Source organism: Pyrus communis, chromosome 11 (assembly GCF_963583255.1).
Source record: "Pyrus communis chromosome 11, drPyrComm1.1, whole genome shotgun sequence".
NCBI lineage: Eukaryota > Viridiplantae > Streptophyta > Magnoliopsida > Rosales > Rosaceae > Pyrus > Pyrus communis.
The window spans coordinates 1,821,122-1,839,082 of record NC_084813.1 but is presented as its reverse complement, the minus strand read 5'-3'; the positions used below and the strand labels follow the sequence as shown (position 1 = coordinate 1,839,082).

The 17,961-nt window shown below is 37.1% G+C and overlaps 2 protein-coding genes across 2 annotated transcripts; both read left to right on the top strand.

Moving 5' to 3' along the window:
* Positions 1–14,318: 14,318 nt before the first annotated feature.
* On the top strand, positions 14,319–16,272 carry LOC137709503 (protein ALP1-like). Its single transcript, XM_068448590.1, has 3 exons — positions 14,319–15,210; positions 15,287–15,512; positions 15,589–16,272. Exons 1-3 carry the CDS (start codon positions 14,650–14,652, stop codon positions 16,053–16,055), a joined length of 1,254 nt encoding a protein of 417 aa, XP_068304691.1. The 5' UTR covers positions 14,319–14,649; the 3' UTR covers positions 16,056–16,272.
* A 715-nt stretch (positions 16,273–16,987) lies between these two features.
* LOC137707710 (uncharacterized) lies at positions 16,988–17,916 on the top strand. Its single transcript, XM_068446615.1, has 2 exons — positions 16,988–17,323; positions 17,404–17,916. Exons 1-2 carry the CDS (start codon positions 16,988–16,990, stop codon positions 17,914–17,916), a joined length of 849 nt encoding a protein of 282 aa, XP_068302716.1.
* Positions 17,917–17,961: the final 45 nt, after the last annotated feature.

Here is a 17,961-nt window from a genome sequence, read left to right as displayed (position 1 = left end):
TTAATAAATAAACATCTCTCTCAATTCCTATCCTAGCTAAAGGACACTCCACGTCGTCCTTATTATTGTATTTGTTGATGTCCATAATCAATTCAGCTGATATGCTTCTATTATGACGTTCACTACATACATTTTATGCATGAGAAATGCTAAGGAGATTCTCTCTAGACTCTCTACCATGTTTCTGGCATAATAACTATGCTCACATTGTAAAACAGTGTCAAAAGCATGAACTAGCGGATAGTTCATAGAAAGTCTCACTTTTCTTTATGGAAAATGCTATCTTATAGCATGAGAATCTACACCACAAAATCATTAGGGAGGGCCAGTGTCATAATTAATCATTCATTGTTGGGTACTTTAATTTAGGTTTAAAAATTAGAAAACATTGGCACTCTGTGTTACAATCTAGTATTATTCCTCTTTACCTGTAAGTAAGATGTCATAATTTCAATTCTTGTCAAAGACGAATTTGAATTAAATTATTGCTAACCTATTGTGAAGTTTATCTCACTCTTCCATTCTATTAGTGCAGATAATATTTTTGGTTTAAAAAAAAAAAAAAAAGGAAAATACCAGGTAGACTCGCTCAAAAAGCAAGTCCACCCAGACTCGCCATACACTTGGAATTCTACTTGCTCAAGTTGTAATATGGATCCCGGTTAAATGAATTACTTGAATAAAATATGAGAAATCAAAATCAAAATTAATAGGCAATTCAAAAGTCGTTTCATTGTCTTCCACCTCCGACCCTTAGCCTTCCGCCTACTCTTTCTCACCGACCACCTCCCTTGCTTGGCGGCATGACTCCATTTTCACTCCCTCATGTACCAGATCGCCGTCACCACCATAAGAATCTCCCACTTCTAAATGTACCTCATCGTGGCTACCATCAAACACTGAAAATACAATTATACACATAGGGTTTGAACTTACACCGTCATACAAGGACTCAACACTTTTCCACCATTGTGATAAAGTGCCACTTGCAAATTTAAGTTGTTGGATTTAGTCCAATTTTTCTAATTTTCAACTTTTATTAAATTTCTTAATTTATGCATCTTTACTTAAATTATTAATTTGAATATTAAATATGAAAATCTAACCACTTTTATGGAAAATATTCAAAGAAAATTTATATGTCATCATATATCCGAATGGGTTAGGTTCGTTTGGTTCATTTTTGTTTTTTGCTGAAACCAAAAACCAAATTGAAGTAACTGTTTAGTTCGGTTCAGTTTTTCTTTCTGTTTTCTTTGTTCCCTTTTAGTTTGGTTCGGTTTTTTTTAGTAAACATTTCAAATTTTAAGTATTTAAAAAAATTCAAAGCTTAACAATTCCAACTAGAATCACAATAAAATAAACATTCCAAGTTCAAGTTTTCCACCTTTAAAAGTAAACATTTCTAGTTCAAGTGTGACATCCCACATTGCCCAGGGGAGTGATCCTTATATGTATATTTCCATCTCTACCTAGCACGAGGCCTTTTGGGAGCTCACTGGTTTCGGGTTCCATCAAAACTCCGAAGTTAAGCGAGTAGCGTGCAACTCATTCACAGGATGGGTGACCTATCGGGAAGTTCTCGTGTGAGTTCCCAAAAACAAAACCGTGGGGGTGTGGTCGGGGCCCAAAACGGACAATATCGTGCTACAGTGGTGGAGCGGGCCTGGGATGTGATGGGGACCCGGGCCGGGATGTGATAATTTAACGTGACGGCCAGCACGTCTTGATTTCGATCGGGGTGTGTCAAAATTCACTTATAATATATGTATCAAATACATACATACGTACGTTTTTAACATACTCCTATTTTTTGTACATTTCTTAATTAACTTTTAAATTGCATGTATTATGATTAATGTAGATACTGTTGCAATCCTATTAGATTAGGAATGTAATTGTGTAAATCCCAATATATCTTGAAATATCTCTCATATCCTATTAGGAGTTGATGACCTATTAAGAATTGTAATCCTAAAAGCGTAAGGAATTAACCTTCCCTATTACAATAAATAATGGCATAATGGGGTGGAATAGAACACACCGACAATTACACATCTCTCTTTTCTCTGTACTATTGCCGCACCCCTCTCTCTATGACCTTCATAATTGTTCAGTAAATTATGTCTACAACACGTTATCAACACGTTTTTTATGCTGCGCTAAAGAGAGTTTGATCTTCAATCACAGGAGTATTACGTTTTAATCATTCTTTCTATGATTGATTTATTATTTTATTGAATTAATCTACATGCTATTGATTTAATTTAATTTTTCTTTGTTGAACGTGATACAACGCACTCGAGATGTAATTCCGGCTTTCTGAGAAGGATCTTCTACAAAATTCAAGGGCTTTTAGAGCACTTCCACCGTGTGCTCCAGCCCTAGGGAAGAGCGCAGGAACAGGGCCAAAAAGCCCTAGTAATGAAGCCCAGCGTGTGCTAGCAAGCGAGCCCGAGCAGGCCCGAGGGAGAGGCCGGGCAGGAGTTGCCAGCCCGAGAGCCCGAAGGCCACATGATGCAAAGCTGACGTCGCCGCAAAGCTGACGTCTGGGCGACGTCAGCCATCATCTCTTATGCATTTCTCGAACTCTTCCGGGTACTGTTTGATTCGAGGAGGGAGAGAAGAGAGTCAAACCTCGTCCTTTAGCATGTGGAGGAGGGTTGGCTTGCCGACATTGTCGAGGCCCGGAAACAGAATCTTGGCCCGAGGGAGGCGAGGATGCTGTAGAACCAGTCGAACAGAAAAATGGCGGCGACGATGGCTGATTCTTCTCCGAAAGCAGATCGATCGGCGGGGTTATGAGGGAAGTAGGAAAAAACCCATAAGGAATCAGAGTGGGAGAGATCAAATCAAGGAGGGGTTTAATAAATGGGTTTGTTGTCATCCTCTTTCTCTCCCTCTGCATTTATGGGGAACCAGGACTCTGAAGCTTTTGATTTGTTGTAATTTTGGTTACTTTTTGCTTACCGAAAGAAAAGATAAATTAATAATATAATATTAATTGATACAAATTAAATAATATAATATTAATTATAAATAAAAAAATACTAATATTTTATTACCTATTGTTAGGGTTATTGAAGTGCAACGGTGGAGATGCAAAAGACAGTTACTGTTCATTAAGGGCATTTACTGTTCACTGGGTGGATAGCATAGTGTATTGCCTGGGGGGAGGGTTCCCACGTTGGAACTGCTCTTATTGTTTTCTACCAATCAGGTACGCTTAAAATAAAGGAAGATATTTGAAACGTCCACAAAGCATGAAAATATTCCCCATGATGCATGAACCCCTCTATGTTTATATTTTCCTTATGATATATATATATATATATATATATATATATATATTGACAAATATATGAACATATACAATATATATATATATATATATATATATATATATATATATTTGTTTCGTGCATCGCACAATTAAATTGTTATGTGGAATATGTGAGTCAATGTATAAAATTAAATTAGAAGCAATTTAGGGTTCCTAAACCCTAGGGGATTTTGAAAAGAAAAAAAAAGAATTGGACATGGTGCGGCACATCCACCGCACCATCACTGTGAACGCAGTAACCAGGCCTCGGCCTGGAATCAACCTTGACAGGGCCTGAAGCTCCGAGCCTAATCTCGCCGTCTTGGCCCGACTGCCAACTTGTTGGGCCTTATGGTCACCTTGGCCAGCAGCTATTAAACCAACCCTGTTGGCTAGTTCCCTTCCCAAGCTGCACGCCGCAACCTTCTTGGTTGCTAGGCTTGTGCCACAACCCAATGGACCCGGCCTCAGCCTTGACTAGGCCCCGTGTGATCCAAACCCGCAAGCCAGCCTTTGCTGGGCTTGCCTTCCCATACGCACTCAAGGCTAGCTTTCGTTGGGTCTTGCCCCATGCCCTCCCTTAGGCCCAACATTGAAACCCAGCTGCCGCTAGGGTTTCTCCCACATCCCCGTGGCATGCAGCCCACTCCCTAGGCCCTTTAGGGCCCTGCCTTTTACTCAAGGCACCCAACCCGAGCCCATTTATTTTTGGGGCAATATTTTTTGACCCAAATGCTATTATTTTAGCATTCTAAATAATTTTAACTCGTATGTTAATATTATTTTGTTGTTACAATCGACCCCATATGGCCCGATTTATTGAATTAATTAAAAGTGACCAGCAATCCATTAATCTGATAATGAATCCAAAATTATTGACCTGAAGATCACTTTTGGACATTAACGATTAAATAATTTATTTTTATACTTTGAACCGTTGACATACTTTTGTAGTAACATAGCTCTCACACTTGAGTTCCCAAAGAAACTCAAATCCACTACACTTAGTTGTATATTGCATTCTGTGTTCTTGCAAGAACCTTTCTTTTATGAACTAAACGTTCATAAACTAAACTGAACTTGTAGTTTCAAATTTAGTGTCTTTGAAACTCGAAGTTTTCATAAAACAATACACCCATGAAAACCCAACGTTTTTCATTAAAACCATGTCTTATAACTTAAATGTTCTAACTTTGATGCTAATGGACGATTCATTCTCATAACACCAATCACAATCTTGTTCCTCAAATTTAGTGGACTGTCGAACCATCACAAGTTCGATTTCCCTTATTTGGACATTTCTAATAGAAACCATTTTATGTGGGGTACAAGACGTGAATCTCCACTTGACTATCAAGAAGCTGAGACACCATTGAAGCCAACAATGGCAAGGAAGAGCTGAATAAGCCTTCATCATGATCTTCATTTGAAGACTTATGCCCAAAGCATTACAAATGGAAGTACCTCTCAAATGAAGATTCCATGGCTCTTTGGCTCACTTCTACGGACTGTTTAATCATGAAAGACATTGCCTGAAGCACACCATGATTATGTCCATGAATGAGTACAATTCTAAAGTTTATAAATCCGATCAAATTTTGACTGGAGAATACTTTTCTCATCCTTCCATGTTTCTAACTCGTCCCTGAAGCAGTAGTGTAGAAAGCTGAAGTTTACCAAATTCTCGAATCTGATTACTACCACAAACATATGGTAGAATTAGGGCTTGCCAAGGTGTGGCATCATGCCCGAAGCGTGATCCTTGGCACCTAAGACCTAAAACTTCAAGAATAAGGGATAGTATTCCTAAACCTTAACCCTACAAAATATACTTCCATCTTGATGGAATAGATCATTGGTTATGCACATGTTTATGCCCCTACCAATGTTGTTAAGGAGTACCATTCTAGTAGTCAATATGTGAGATTAATTTTGCTTCACCAAACATCATTGGAAAAAGCAGAATTTTGACATGGATGGTTGATGCGGGAATTATACGCACACAAATTAAACCCTCTTTTCGTCAAATTATAGTATATGTATAAGTAGGGATCGTTCTGGACCGGGGATTAGGAGGGATTGTTAATCACTTGGATTTGACTCAAAAACGTAAAAACACAATATAAAACACTAAACTAGACTCAAAGAATGTAAAACTAAACTTTAAAACACTAAGACAAACCAAAGACTCAAAATGCTTTTAAAAACACAAACTAAAATGATTTCTAACTAAATTGACATTAAAGTAAAGGGGGATTTAAGTTTATACGAAAATTGAAATAACGAAACAAGTTAAATAAACTAGACAGAATGTAAATATGAAATTGATGAAATGGAATGAATGGATGATAGAATAGCTAAGGGGGTCATCTCCACATATGTTACACTTGCATAATAAAAAGATTTCCAGTTGATCTTTCGATAAATTATGAAACTCATCACCCCGGGTTAATTAGGTCCGCTTAAATTAACCGTCAAGTTTTCCTTAAGTTAATGAATTGGATGGGTTAGCGCAACGCAATTCACAACATTCTCCAAAAGTCCTTTACGTGAACAGCACAATAAAGATACAATCAAAGATCATTAAGCATTATGAAAACTATAAGTGTTGATGAGGCATTCGTTACTATGATGAGCATGAAACTCGTGCCAAGAATTCATTTAACACGATTGTTTATAAGCAACCTCCACTACTAGTGAATATAAGTTCATAACGATTAGGTGAAAATCACTTATATTCTAGCGTCATATTCATGCATGAAAATTAAGCGCGCATTCTTAATAAACATACATAAATAAGTTATCAATCAAACGGTTAAATAAATTGAATCAACAACTTATGAAATGCAATTAGAAGTAATCAAATCAAAATGCAAGCATAAACATATATTTCGAATCACCCCCTAGCTAAGGGGGGGTTTAGTTCCTCATACAAAACAAAGAGAATTAAAATTAAACATTGAAATCAAAGAAACACCTAAACATTCCAACAACTCAAACTTGAATTGTATGAACGTTTAGGCCCTCTTCTCTTCCTCTTTATTGTAGCATAAGGTCTAAGGATAGTTGGTTTGGGGGAATGGAAGTGTGGAATGGAGTGAGGAGTGATGGAAATGGAAAGATGGTTTTTGGATTCTAAGGGAGACTCACGGCTAAGAGAGAAAGGGATGTGTTTGTGGTGTGTTGTGTATGAAATGCGATGTTTATGAATGAATGGATGCAAGGGTATTTATAGGAGTAGTGGAGGGAACATATGACTATGTCATTTGTAGGTGAAGTAGGTGGATGTTGTAGGTGAAGTAGGTGGATGTTGTAGTAGGTGGATGTTGTAGGTGAAGTAGGTGGATGTTGTAGGTGAAGTAGGTGGATGATATGTTAAGTGATAAGTGATAAGTGATATGATATGTGGTTATGATATGATAAGTGGTTAAGTGGTGATGATAAGTGATAAGTGATTAAGTGATATGATATGTGGTGATGATAAGTGATAAGTGCATGTGGGTTAACTAATGAAGGAAATGCATGTGCAATGACAATGTGTTAGAATGGATGTGTGTTATGCATGGCATGATTGGGATTAGGAAAGGTTTAAATGTCCTAAAACTAAAGAGAACAAGGTTCCAACACTTTGGCTCCAATTAGGTCTTCAATTTCGTCCAACACTTTGGCTTCAAGCATAAGCTATCCGTCCTTAGCCCAAAAGTGCTCCAAAAGTCTCCAAAATGCATCTTTTTGCTCCTTTAGCCCTTTGGACCTACAAACACACGAAAATAGCTTAAAGTACTAAAATAACTAAAGAAACATAACGTAAATGTACGAGAACAAGCCATTTAAGTCGCATAAATATGCTCCTATCAATGGTCTTGTTGGCGGAATCTCCTTAGTAAATCATTTACTTTGTGAACATTTTTCTATGTTATTGGATTCACGTTTGGTGTTTGTTTTACTTATGGATAATCTTATTGATATTGTCCTCGAATATGAGTTAATTGAATCATGTTTCTTAATACATGTGACCCAATTCAAATAAACATGTGATTAGGTAGGAATGTGAGAAAGTTAGTTGTCTGGATGAATGCGATACTACCCACACCAATTTTACACCTAAATCACATCTCTAATAACAACTTCGGATCTATCCAACCTGATTAAGAGCATTGGCACGCTCCTCGTTGTATGAATGGTACTGAATTATCATTTAAGGGACCTTAAATTCTCCCTGTGGTTGAGTTTTTAAGGATATTCGAGATGACAATGATTATGAATGAAACCACTGAAGAAATAAGAGTGAAATATCTTTGCACCACCTCCAAAAATGAGCATGCATCTTTGATTTAGGGCCAATGGGTTGTCTCCCAACTGGGAACACACCACATGTGGCCGGCTTGGAGCCTGGTGATTAAGCAGTTTACTTGCTTTGGAACGACTTTTTGGGACACTTAGGTCAAACAATGATGCTATGACACATCTCCTTACCTGAAGTAAGGATCTTATACCCACAAACACACTTTGCTAAGCCTACTCATTAGAGAAATTGATCTTCTAAATCATCCTTCGTAAAGATACGAAATCACCATTTTTTACAGTGGATTCAAGGGAATATATGTAGACTAATCCAACCAAAATGCGGACCATATAAATATTTATAATTTTGGTTGATGAATCAACAAACTGGTCACATGTTTGTCCACACACATTGCTGTTAAACCCATTGGCCGATTAAAGTTTCACCACCTTACTTAATCCTTCAGGTTCGGGAAACTGGATAATGCCGAAGAGTTTATATCGACAGTTTTCGATAAAGTATTGCATGTATTTTGGGTTTATAATTGAACATCAAATTCCTATGTTTACCCTAAATAGCCTCACCTAATGATCATAAAGCGCAATTTAAATGATCACCCGGATTTTGGTAAATGTACCAAGTTTTCGGTTTCTGCCTAGAGCTATGCAATCTTGTACACAACTATGTTGGTTCGCCTTGAGGGTCATTGCCACTCAACCTATATGACATTATAGTTGGTTGACGATTTTCGTATTTACGCATTTGGGTGTGCATTCCATATGCCAAGTTACGTCACCGCAACGTACCAATATGGGTCCTTAAAGAAAGATGTGAATCTTTGTCGATTATGATTCTCCTTCACCCTCGCTCTCTTAGAGCCCTTGCATGCAATCTCTTTACCGTTTATTTGCAGGTTGTCACTTTAATGAGACAGTCTTCCCTTCGTTAGGAGGAGATAGGAACACCAACACTCCTGGAGAATGACGCAAATTTACGTGGACGTTGCCCACTATGTCTCATCTCAATCCCCGTACCGCATAAGTGTGATAAGCAAGTGTGATGAATTCTAGCTTTCAGAATGTTGCTCCAGACGCATTCATTTGATCTAGCTAAAGTGACGAGATCATATACCAGCTGCAAATATACCTGCAAGGATAGACATATTTAACAGATATCTAGTCAACATCCCTAGAAGGTGTGTCACCCCTATCAGACGGTTTAGACACCCTTGTTGGACGATCCGGTACACCGGCGGATAGCCAATCAATCTGTCTTGGCCTAGAGCATGACAAATCACTCAGTTCGTAGGATTTACTTACTTAGAAGAGGAAGACACGACACAACAATGAATCCATACTTGATCGTTGTCTCAAATCATTTCCATCTCATGAGATTAATCTGGATTACTCCTAAGACTTGAAGTTCTTGATCCAGTATACTAGTTTGGATTAGCTAAATGGAATTGAAATGAGATTACCATCGATGATGTTTTCATTTATATGGTAGTTACCGATATAAATGAAAAACGACGATATCAAACCGTGTTCCATTGATTAAGTGACAACGTAGAACTGATTGGACAACCGAATTTACAATCCATGTCCAATTCCTTACCAAAGTGTGTTTGGACCTGTCGTTTCTACACTGCCCAAGGTAATCCTATTGTGTTACAAGAGGGAAAAGAAACGTTATGAGATGAATGAAATATTACGATATGATGCATGCCTTACGATGCAAGGTTTCTTTCAAAACATCTTGTGATTGATAGTAGCATTATGAAATATGGTTAGTGTTTCTTCATAGGGATATAGATATGGAGATTTACATGTAAGTTCCCGAAGAATTACATGGACTGGTTCAAATAGTTCCAAAACCATGGAACACCCTCTTAACTTGTTTGAAGCTTTCACTTACAATTCGACAGATGTGGTATACCTGTCTAAATGATTATTTGATTAGTCAAGGATATGAATTATGCCCTTGCGTGTTAAAATATGAAGTCTTATTCCGAATTGCTAAAGTTACAATTTATATCGTTGACACAAATCTCACTAAGACTCTGGAAGAGCTTGAGAAAACTGCCTTGCACCTGAAGATGAAATTTGAGATGAAGGATCTTAGGAAAACTCGTTTATGACTTGACCTGAAGTTGAAACATTGTTCTGATGGTATTTTGGTCTACCAGTCAAACTACCCCCGAAGGTGTCACCTTTGAGTATACCCTTGATCGTCCATATGTTATATGCAAATGAGACCCTTGAAGATGTTATGGAATTTGAAATTCCATATCTAAGTTCAACTTTGCGCTTCGTTGTACTTAGCTCATTGTATTTAGACAGGACATCTCATTCGCTGTTGATCTTGGTAAAGATGCAGCACCACGTCTACACACATCCACTGAATTGGTATTAAAGACGTACCCTAAGGTCGCGTTTGGTACGCGGGACGGGACGGAACAGAGTGGGACGAGGCGTTCCGTCCCGCGTTTGGTGCGCCTAAAATGAGTGGAACGTGCTGTTCCATGGAACAGATTTTGGATGATTTTCTGTTCCACACCCCCACCCTGGAACGGGTTGTTCCACGTCTGTGGGACAGAAATTTCCAAAATTTTAAGACAAAAATGCCCCTTGTCTTTTTCAAAATTTACATCAAAAATCATATAACAAACCCTAAAAACTATCCCTCTTCTTCTCAGCCGTCGTGTTCCTCCCTCTGCATCTTCCCTTTCCTCCTCATCTTCTTCCCTGTAGCTTCTTCACCTCTGCATCTTCCGTGTAGCAGCTCTGCGAACCTTCCTCCTCATCCTCTTCCGTAGCATCTTCAGCTCTGCATCTCGGTTCCAGGTTCGATCTGTTTTCGTGTAGCTCTCGGTCTCTCTTTCTTCGATTGTTCAAATGTTTTTTATTTGTTCTCTGTTTATGTATTTGTTCTCTATTTGTGTTTGATATTTTGTATCAACTAGAGTGCAGCAAAATACTAGTTTTTTTTGGCGATTTCTCATCTGGGTCTGGTACATTTTTTTCTTTGGTTTCTGTTTCCGCTTTCAATCTGTCTTTCTGGACGGTCAGTTTGGTCAATTTGGTGTTTCTTGGATGCCTTTGTGTTCTTGATTGTTGAGTTGTATGGTTCTGATTTTGTTTCTTGAGTAAATACATATCAATCTGTAATTTGTATTTTATGAAATGGGAAAAAAAAAGGGGATTTTTGGGCATCAGGTTTTCTCCTTTGAGGTGCTTTTCTTGCTTTCTGGGCAACAGGGTTGTTGTTCCTGTGGGTGTTTGCTTGAAAGATAAATCTTTCTCCTTTCTATCTCATAGGAAAGGTAAGCAATTTGGGTTTTGTTGACTTTATCATATTTGTATGGATATTGATTTGAAGTGAGTGAGCTGGTTTTGTTAATGCCTTTAGGTCTTAGTGGATTTCAGGATTTAGCTGTTCAAGTTGATGTCGGTTATAAGCATTAAAAGGTTGATGTCGGTTATGCAAGACTTATTTTCAAGCATGATGTTTATAGTAGTGTTTTGAACATATAATTACCAAAAGTGAGATGGCAGAGTGCAGCCTGTTTATATTGGAAAAATACAGAGGCTGCTTTGTGCTCCTGGGATTCCGAGTCGACCAAATACTCTAGTTTTGGTATAATCATTGGATATCAAGTCGTAAATGTGTTTGCTAGGTTATAACTCTGTTTGTTTCTTGTTAACAGTGAAAGAATAGGGCTCCATTATGTATGTGCAAATGCCTTTTATCTTATTGTCCTGGGCTTTTGGTTTAGGATTTAATTAACAAGTCATGTCATTTAAAGGCGTATAAGTTATGGAAAATTAGAAGGGTCTCGCTTGAGCTAAAAATGAAGTGGTATAGAACTGGGTGGAGAGATAGATATGTAGAATAGGTTGTAAACACAAAAAATTCCAACTCCCTTCCAACACACGCCCACCCCCCAACACACAAATGTCTTTAGACTTGGACGAGGATTAATCCGTGGTGAGCTGACCTAGAAGCATAAAGGGCATCTTGGCTGCATAGGCAGTATCAGGTGTTTTGATATATTTATTTCTTGAAATTGTTTATGGCTAATCAAACTGAAAACCACAATTTTAGCTTGAAGTAATCATGCTTGTAATTGGATTGTAATGACTAATGATTTTTGTCTTTGTGAACATTTCTTTCAAACATATCTTGTTTCCAGAGCTGTATTGATTTATATTTTTGTAAATATAGCAATTGGAGAAAAACAGGCCCAATCTCGTTTGCAGCTTTCCAAACCATTGATCCCCTAACTGACACTCAGACAACCCTTAGAAAGCCAAAACAGTTTCGTGATGTCATGCTCAAATCATCTGAACTATGCCATTGTAGTGGAAGTCTCAAGTCTCAGATTCTTCCAATGATCTGTTTCTCGTTAATCATTTAATGGTAAAATAGATTGGTTGTCTATTGTTTCAAGTGCATTAGGAATCTACGACATTGTAGTGGATAGTTTTGTTGCTGGATTACTTGATATTGAAGGAAATTAAATTATTAACCATGAAGGGCTACAAAATTTCTGTTACATTCTAAACAGTTTAGTAAGATTACTCTCTTCCTATTGAATGAACTAGGAAGTAGCGTTTTTTTAGATTCCTCTGGTGCTTTTGGTATTGGATTTTCTGTTTGTGCTTGTCCATCCATATGCAACTTTTCTATTTATTTAATTGTTTACTCTCAAGTTTTCTTTAGACGGACCTCTAGTTTAACGTTTTATAGTGTTTCCACTTGATAAACAAAACCCTCTCTTACGCTATTGAACCGTCGTTGTTCTCATTTGTTTTAAAGAATTGAACCTTGTGTGTCTAGCATGTGTAGGGTGCACATTTACATACACAAGATAAACATAAGACATGAGGCTGGCTTCTTTTGAATTTCTGGCACCTTGAGACATTGATCTCCTTGGTGGCTGTTAAATCAACACTGCTCTGTTATAGAGCCCTGCATGTGCTTAACATCAGCATTAAGAATTTTAGAAAACTGTGCTCAAGTGAAAAATGTTCGAAAAGTGAAAAAAAAAGAAGATATATGTTAGAATGATAATGTGAGAGGGGTGATGGATTTTTGTATTTTATAAGGCATGCTTTACTTCATTAGTCTAAACCAAACCCTCCAAGTGAACTATTTTGCGTTGTATAGTTTGTTGGCTGACTAAGCTGCATCAGCTGTTGCGTTCCTAGCTTCATGTGTTGTTTCCTATGTGGACTGCATCCACTCTTCTGCCTTAGCCTGCACCAACAACATAAAACATATGGCATTGTATCACATATACAGCATGAGTACGATGATCATCTAATAAATTACGTTATGCAGCTTAAAGGTGCTCTTGCACCCACGCACTTGTCTTATTTCCCCACTCACTTTATATCCATTTGTCATGAACATTTTCAATAGTCAACGGGTGAGAGAATATGACAGGTGGGTGGAAATAATAGCACCCTGCTTGAATTGAAAACATCAATCTCATACCTGGCCCTGGCCTTGGGATTGGCCTGCATTGAATGGTTGCTGCATGCTGGACATTTTCTCTCAAAAATTTATTAATGAGAATACTTGTGGTTTAAATTTTTTTGTGATTTACACTACAGGGGGTTACAAACACGGACAGGAGGAGAGGAAACATTAGTTTAGATTGTGATTTAAAATTTTTTTTTATATGTTCTTGGTGATATAAACTGTGTGAGTGCAGTTGTTTTAAAATTATTTGCATGTGGTTTTTTATAGTTTTGCAGTTTGGATATAAACTGTGTGAGTGCAGTTTGGATTAAAATGGATTTTGATTAAACTGTGTGAGTGCAGTTCTTGGTGATATAAACTGTGTGAGTGCAGTTTGGATTAAAATGGATTTTGATTAAATTGTGTGAGTGCAGTTCTTGGTGATATAAACTGTGTGAGTGCAGTTTGGATTAAAATGGATTTTGAATTTTTGAGAAGAAATTAAAAGGGTTGTTGGAATTTTGGAAGCCTTTGTGTTTTTGGTGAACGCGCAGACAATCTTGAAAATTTGTGTTAGAAGACTATTGTTTGTATATAAAAATTGCAGCCATGTGGTAAAAAACAATGGTTCATTCTAAATGTCAATGGACTAATCCATGTGTTGACTGTGTTGAAAGGCACAAACATTTTTGACATGTTTGGGTTTGATCTCATGTGGATTATTGGAAAAACAAAATGGTATTGCTCTGACAGATTGTTGGTCGCTTACAGGTCTGAAGACTAATATTACGAATCGTGATTCTAAATCAGCCCAAGATCGTTATTTATCTGTGAGTTTTGCATGTTTATCAGCTTATATGGTTTGGATCTTTTTTTTTTGTTGGATCGTTATTGTGCGTGTCTGATGCATTTTGTTTTCCAGATTCGGGAAACCGTCCCTTTCAGATTTTTGGATTTTCGATTCTGATTCTTGGAACTCTTTGTGCTAAAGGTATATAAATGTATTATTTGTTTTCTTTGCAGCTAAATTTTACTTTTTTTTTTTGTTTTGTTTTGGTGATTTGGGACCTTTTTTGTGCATGTTTGGGTTGTTAATTGGTAATGCATGTTTTCTTGCTGATTTTTGTGCTAGCAATTTTATTTAAATCCACAGCTGCTTTTTTTCATTTGACTTGCTGTGATGGTTATGCTTGATTCATAAGATTTGAGGTAGTCGTGATAAAATTAGAACAGCTAAGTATCCTTATTCTAGGCAATAATATGATAGACTGGTTACCTTCTAAGCAATTTCTCCCATATATACATATATAGTGTACTAAACCAAAGTATTATTATAAGCAAAGTAATTTGCAGTCTATTTTATGAATTCGACATCCTCTTATTGTTAACTTGGATATACAAAGCTGTTATGTGACAGACAATATAGAAATGCAACAATGAAAAAAGGTGGCACCTTCTTTTTGCATTCGGCTACTGAGATAGCCTCTTGTGGACAATTCGTCACTACCATCGAACGAATATTATACATTATATTATCATTATTACCAAGTCCAAGTATCTAAAATGAATTTAGCGTATGTTGATACTCCACTCATTCATGTGTTGTTTTTTTGCATGTGAAGGTATGGATGAATATGAGACTCAATTCTTTGTTCTTTTGAACGTTTGGATTATAATGGCACAGGTCTTTACTATGAATGCACAATTGTTGAGGTATAGACAGCAACAAAGGAGACAACGGGAAATAGCTAGTTTAGAGCAGATGACATTTGTTAGACTTCATGTTAGGAGAGAGGAAATAAATCGTATCACGCGATTGAGTGATACTAACTGTTTGTGGGAGCTACGAATGGATAGGAATGCATTTGCAGTTTTATGTGATTTACTACAAACTCGTGGTGGATTGGTAGATGATGGTCATGTTACAATAGAGGAGCAAGTAGCTACTTTTGTTAACATATTAGCCCACCACAATAAAAATAGGTCAATGCAAGTTAGATTTTTTAGGTCTGGTGAAACTATTAGTCGATATGTCCGTAGAGTATTGCGTGCATTACTCAGTTTGCAAGATGTGTTGTTTGCAAAACCAACCCCTATCCCAGAGGATTGCACGGAATCGAGATGGAAATGCTTTAAGGTAATAATCATAGTAAAATCATTAATAATATAATTATTTGTAATTGCTAATTAATATAAGTTTTTCTTTTGTCTAGGGTTGCTTAGGAGCGCTAGATGGAACATACATAGGGGTCACTGTGCCTGATGCCGATAGACCAAGATATAGAACAAGGAAGGGTCATATAGCAACTAATGTGTTAGGCGTATGCACACACGACCTCAAATTCGTATATGTGTTATCCGGTTGGGAGGGATCAGCTACTGATTCGAGAGTTCTTGGTGACGCTGTTACTAGAGCTAATGGCCTCAAGGTCCCAACTGGTAAGATAAACAAGCACCTAGTATTTTTCCTTACCTTTGTTGGCCAACAACTAAAATTTATTATCAACTAATATAGGTACATATTATTTGGTTGATTCCGGATATACGAATGGTGAGGGTTTTCTGGCACCGTATAGAGGCACTAGATACCATTTGCAAGAGTGGGAAAACAATTCACGGGCACCTAGGAATCATGAAGAATATTTTAATATGAAACACTCACGTGCTAGGAATGTCATTGAGAGATGTTTTGGCCTCCTCAAACGACGTTGGGCTATCTTACGAAGTCCTTCCCACTATCCAATCAAGATTCAGGGACGAATGATCACCGCATGTAGTTTACTTCATAATTTTATCAGAATGTATATGGCAGTTGATCCTGAAGAAAATGCAAGGCTTGCATTTGATGAATTACCTATAGGGGAAGATTTACCAGAAGTATTAGCCTACATTGAAACCGTTGAGTCAAGCCAAATATGGACTCAATGGAGGGATGATCTTGCAAGAGAAATATATGATGAGTGGAGAGGACGAAGGGCTTGAAAATTGGTTAACATGGTAGTTGTTGTAATTGTCTTTTAGATGGGGACTCAATTTAGTTGTTGTAATTGGCTTGAAAATTCGTAACATCAAGACTATTGAGATGTTTGTTATTGTAATATGGTAATTGGGAGTTATCTAGATGTTATGGCTTATTTGATATGTTTATTTGTGTTACTAAATTTTAATAAATTTTAAAATTAGGGTGTAGTCATTGTCATTTGATTTGGCTTATTTGATTTGGTAATTAAACTATTGATTTGGCTTATTTTAAAATTAGGTTGTCTATTGTTTCAAGTGCATTAGGAATCTACGACATTGTAGTGGATAGTTTTGTTGCTGGATTACTTGATATTGAAGGAAATTAAACTATTAACCATGAAGGGCTACAAAATTTCTGTTACATTCTAAACAGTTTAGTAAGATTACTCTCTTCCTATTGAATGAACTAGGAAGTAGCGTTTTTTTAGATTCCTCTGGTGCTTTTGGTATTGGATTTTCTGTTTGTGCTTGTCCATCCATATGCAACTTTTCTATTTATTTAATTGTTTACTCTCGAGTTTTCTTTAGACGGACCTCTGGTTTAACGTTTTATAGTGTTTCCACTTGATAAACAAAACCCTCTCTTACGCTATTGAACCGTTGTTGTTCTTATTTGTTTTAAAGAATTGAACCTTGTGTGTCTAGCATGTGTAGGGTGCACATTTACATACACAAGATAAACATAAGACATGAGGCTGGCTTCTATTGATTTGGTAATTGATTAGTACAACTAATATAAATTTAGTCATTGTCATTTGATTTGGCTTATTTGATTTGGTAATTGATTAGTACAACTAATATAAATTTAGTCATTGTCATTTGATTTGGCTTATTTGATTTGGTAATTGATTAGTACAACTAATATAAATTTATTTGTGTTACTTGTGTAATATATGGCTTATTTGATAGATTATATGGTCACCTCACGTAATTGGATTGATCATGAGGAGGATGTACTACTTATCATCCTCGAGGAGATGGTTGATGATGGTGTTAGGTGTGAGACCGGCAATTTTAAGGCTGGTACTTTTGTAACGGTTGCCTCCAAGATGAGGGAACAGATTCCTGGCATTAATATAGAGCCGAAGCATATACAAAACAAATTGAAGCGTCTGAAAGAAAAGTATTCGTCTGCATATGACATGATGAATACATCTGGATTTGGTTGGGATGATGAGAAAAAATGTGTTGTTGTGGATAGTGACGAAATACTACATGAGTGGGTGAAGGTAAATTTTTTTTTTCTTATTCTTTATCAATTAGTTGTTTTGAAAGTCTTAACCTTGATTTCTTTGGGTTCTTATTGTAGAAACATCCCAATGTATCTTGCAAACCAAATAAGCCATTCCCGTTGTATCCACGGCTATGTACAGTGTTTGGGAGAGACCGAGCCACGGGTAGCATTGCTGAATCAGCGGCAAATGCAATTGAAAATATGGGTTTGAAAAGTGAGGATTGTGAGACTTCTGAGATACCTCCGCTTTCACCTACCCCATCTCCTTCTGTTGCTACATCTAGTGTTTCTCAACCTGTTAGGAAGAGGAAGAGGAGCAGGAATAATGGTGATGCAAATATTGTATCTGTTATCAGTGAAGGTTGGAATAAAGCTGTTACTGAAATGAAGAAATTAGGTGAAAGTTTTATTTTTAGAGAAGCAAAAGCTAGACTACCTTCTGAGCTTCAGGCCATGGGTCTCCCATACGATCAGGTGTTAAGAATTTCAATGAAGTTAGTGAAAGATACCGATCTGATGGGTATTTGGAGCACCTTGGATGACTCACAGAAGCCATATTTCATTAAAGTGTTTATGGAGAGCCTTTGAGGTTTTAGTATGGGGAACTTTATCAACTTCTAAGTGTTTTCATTA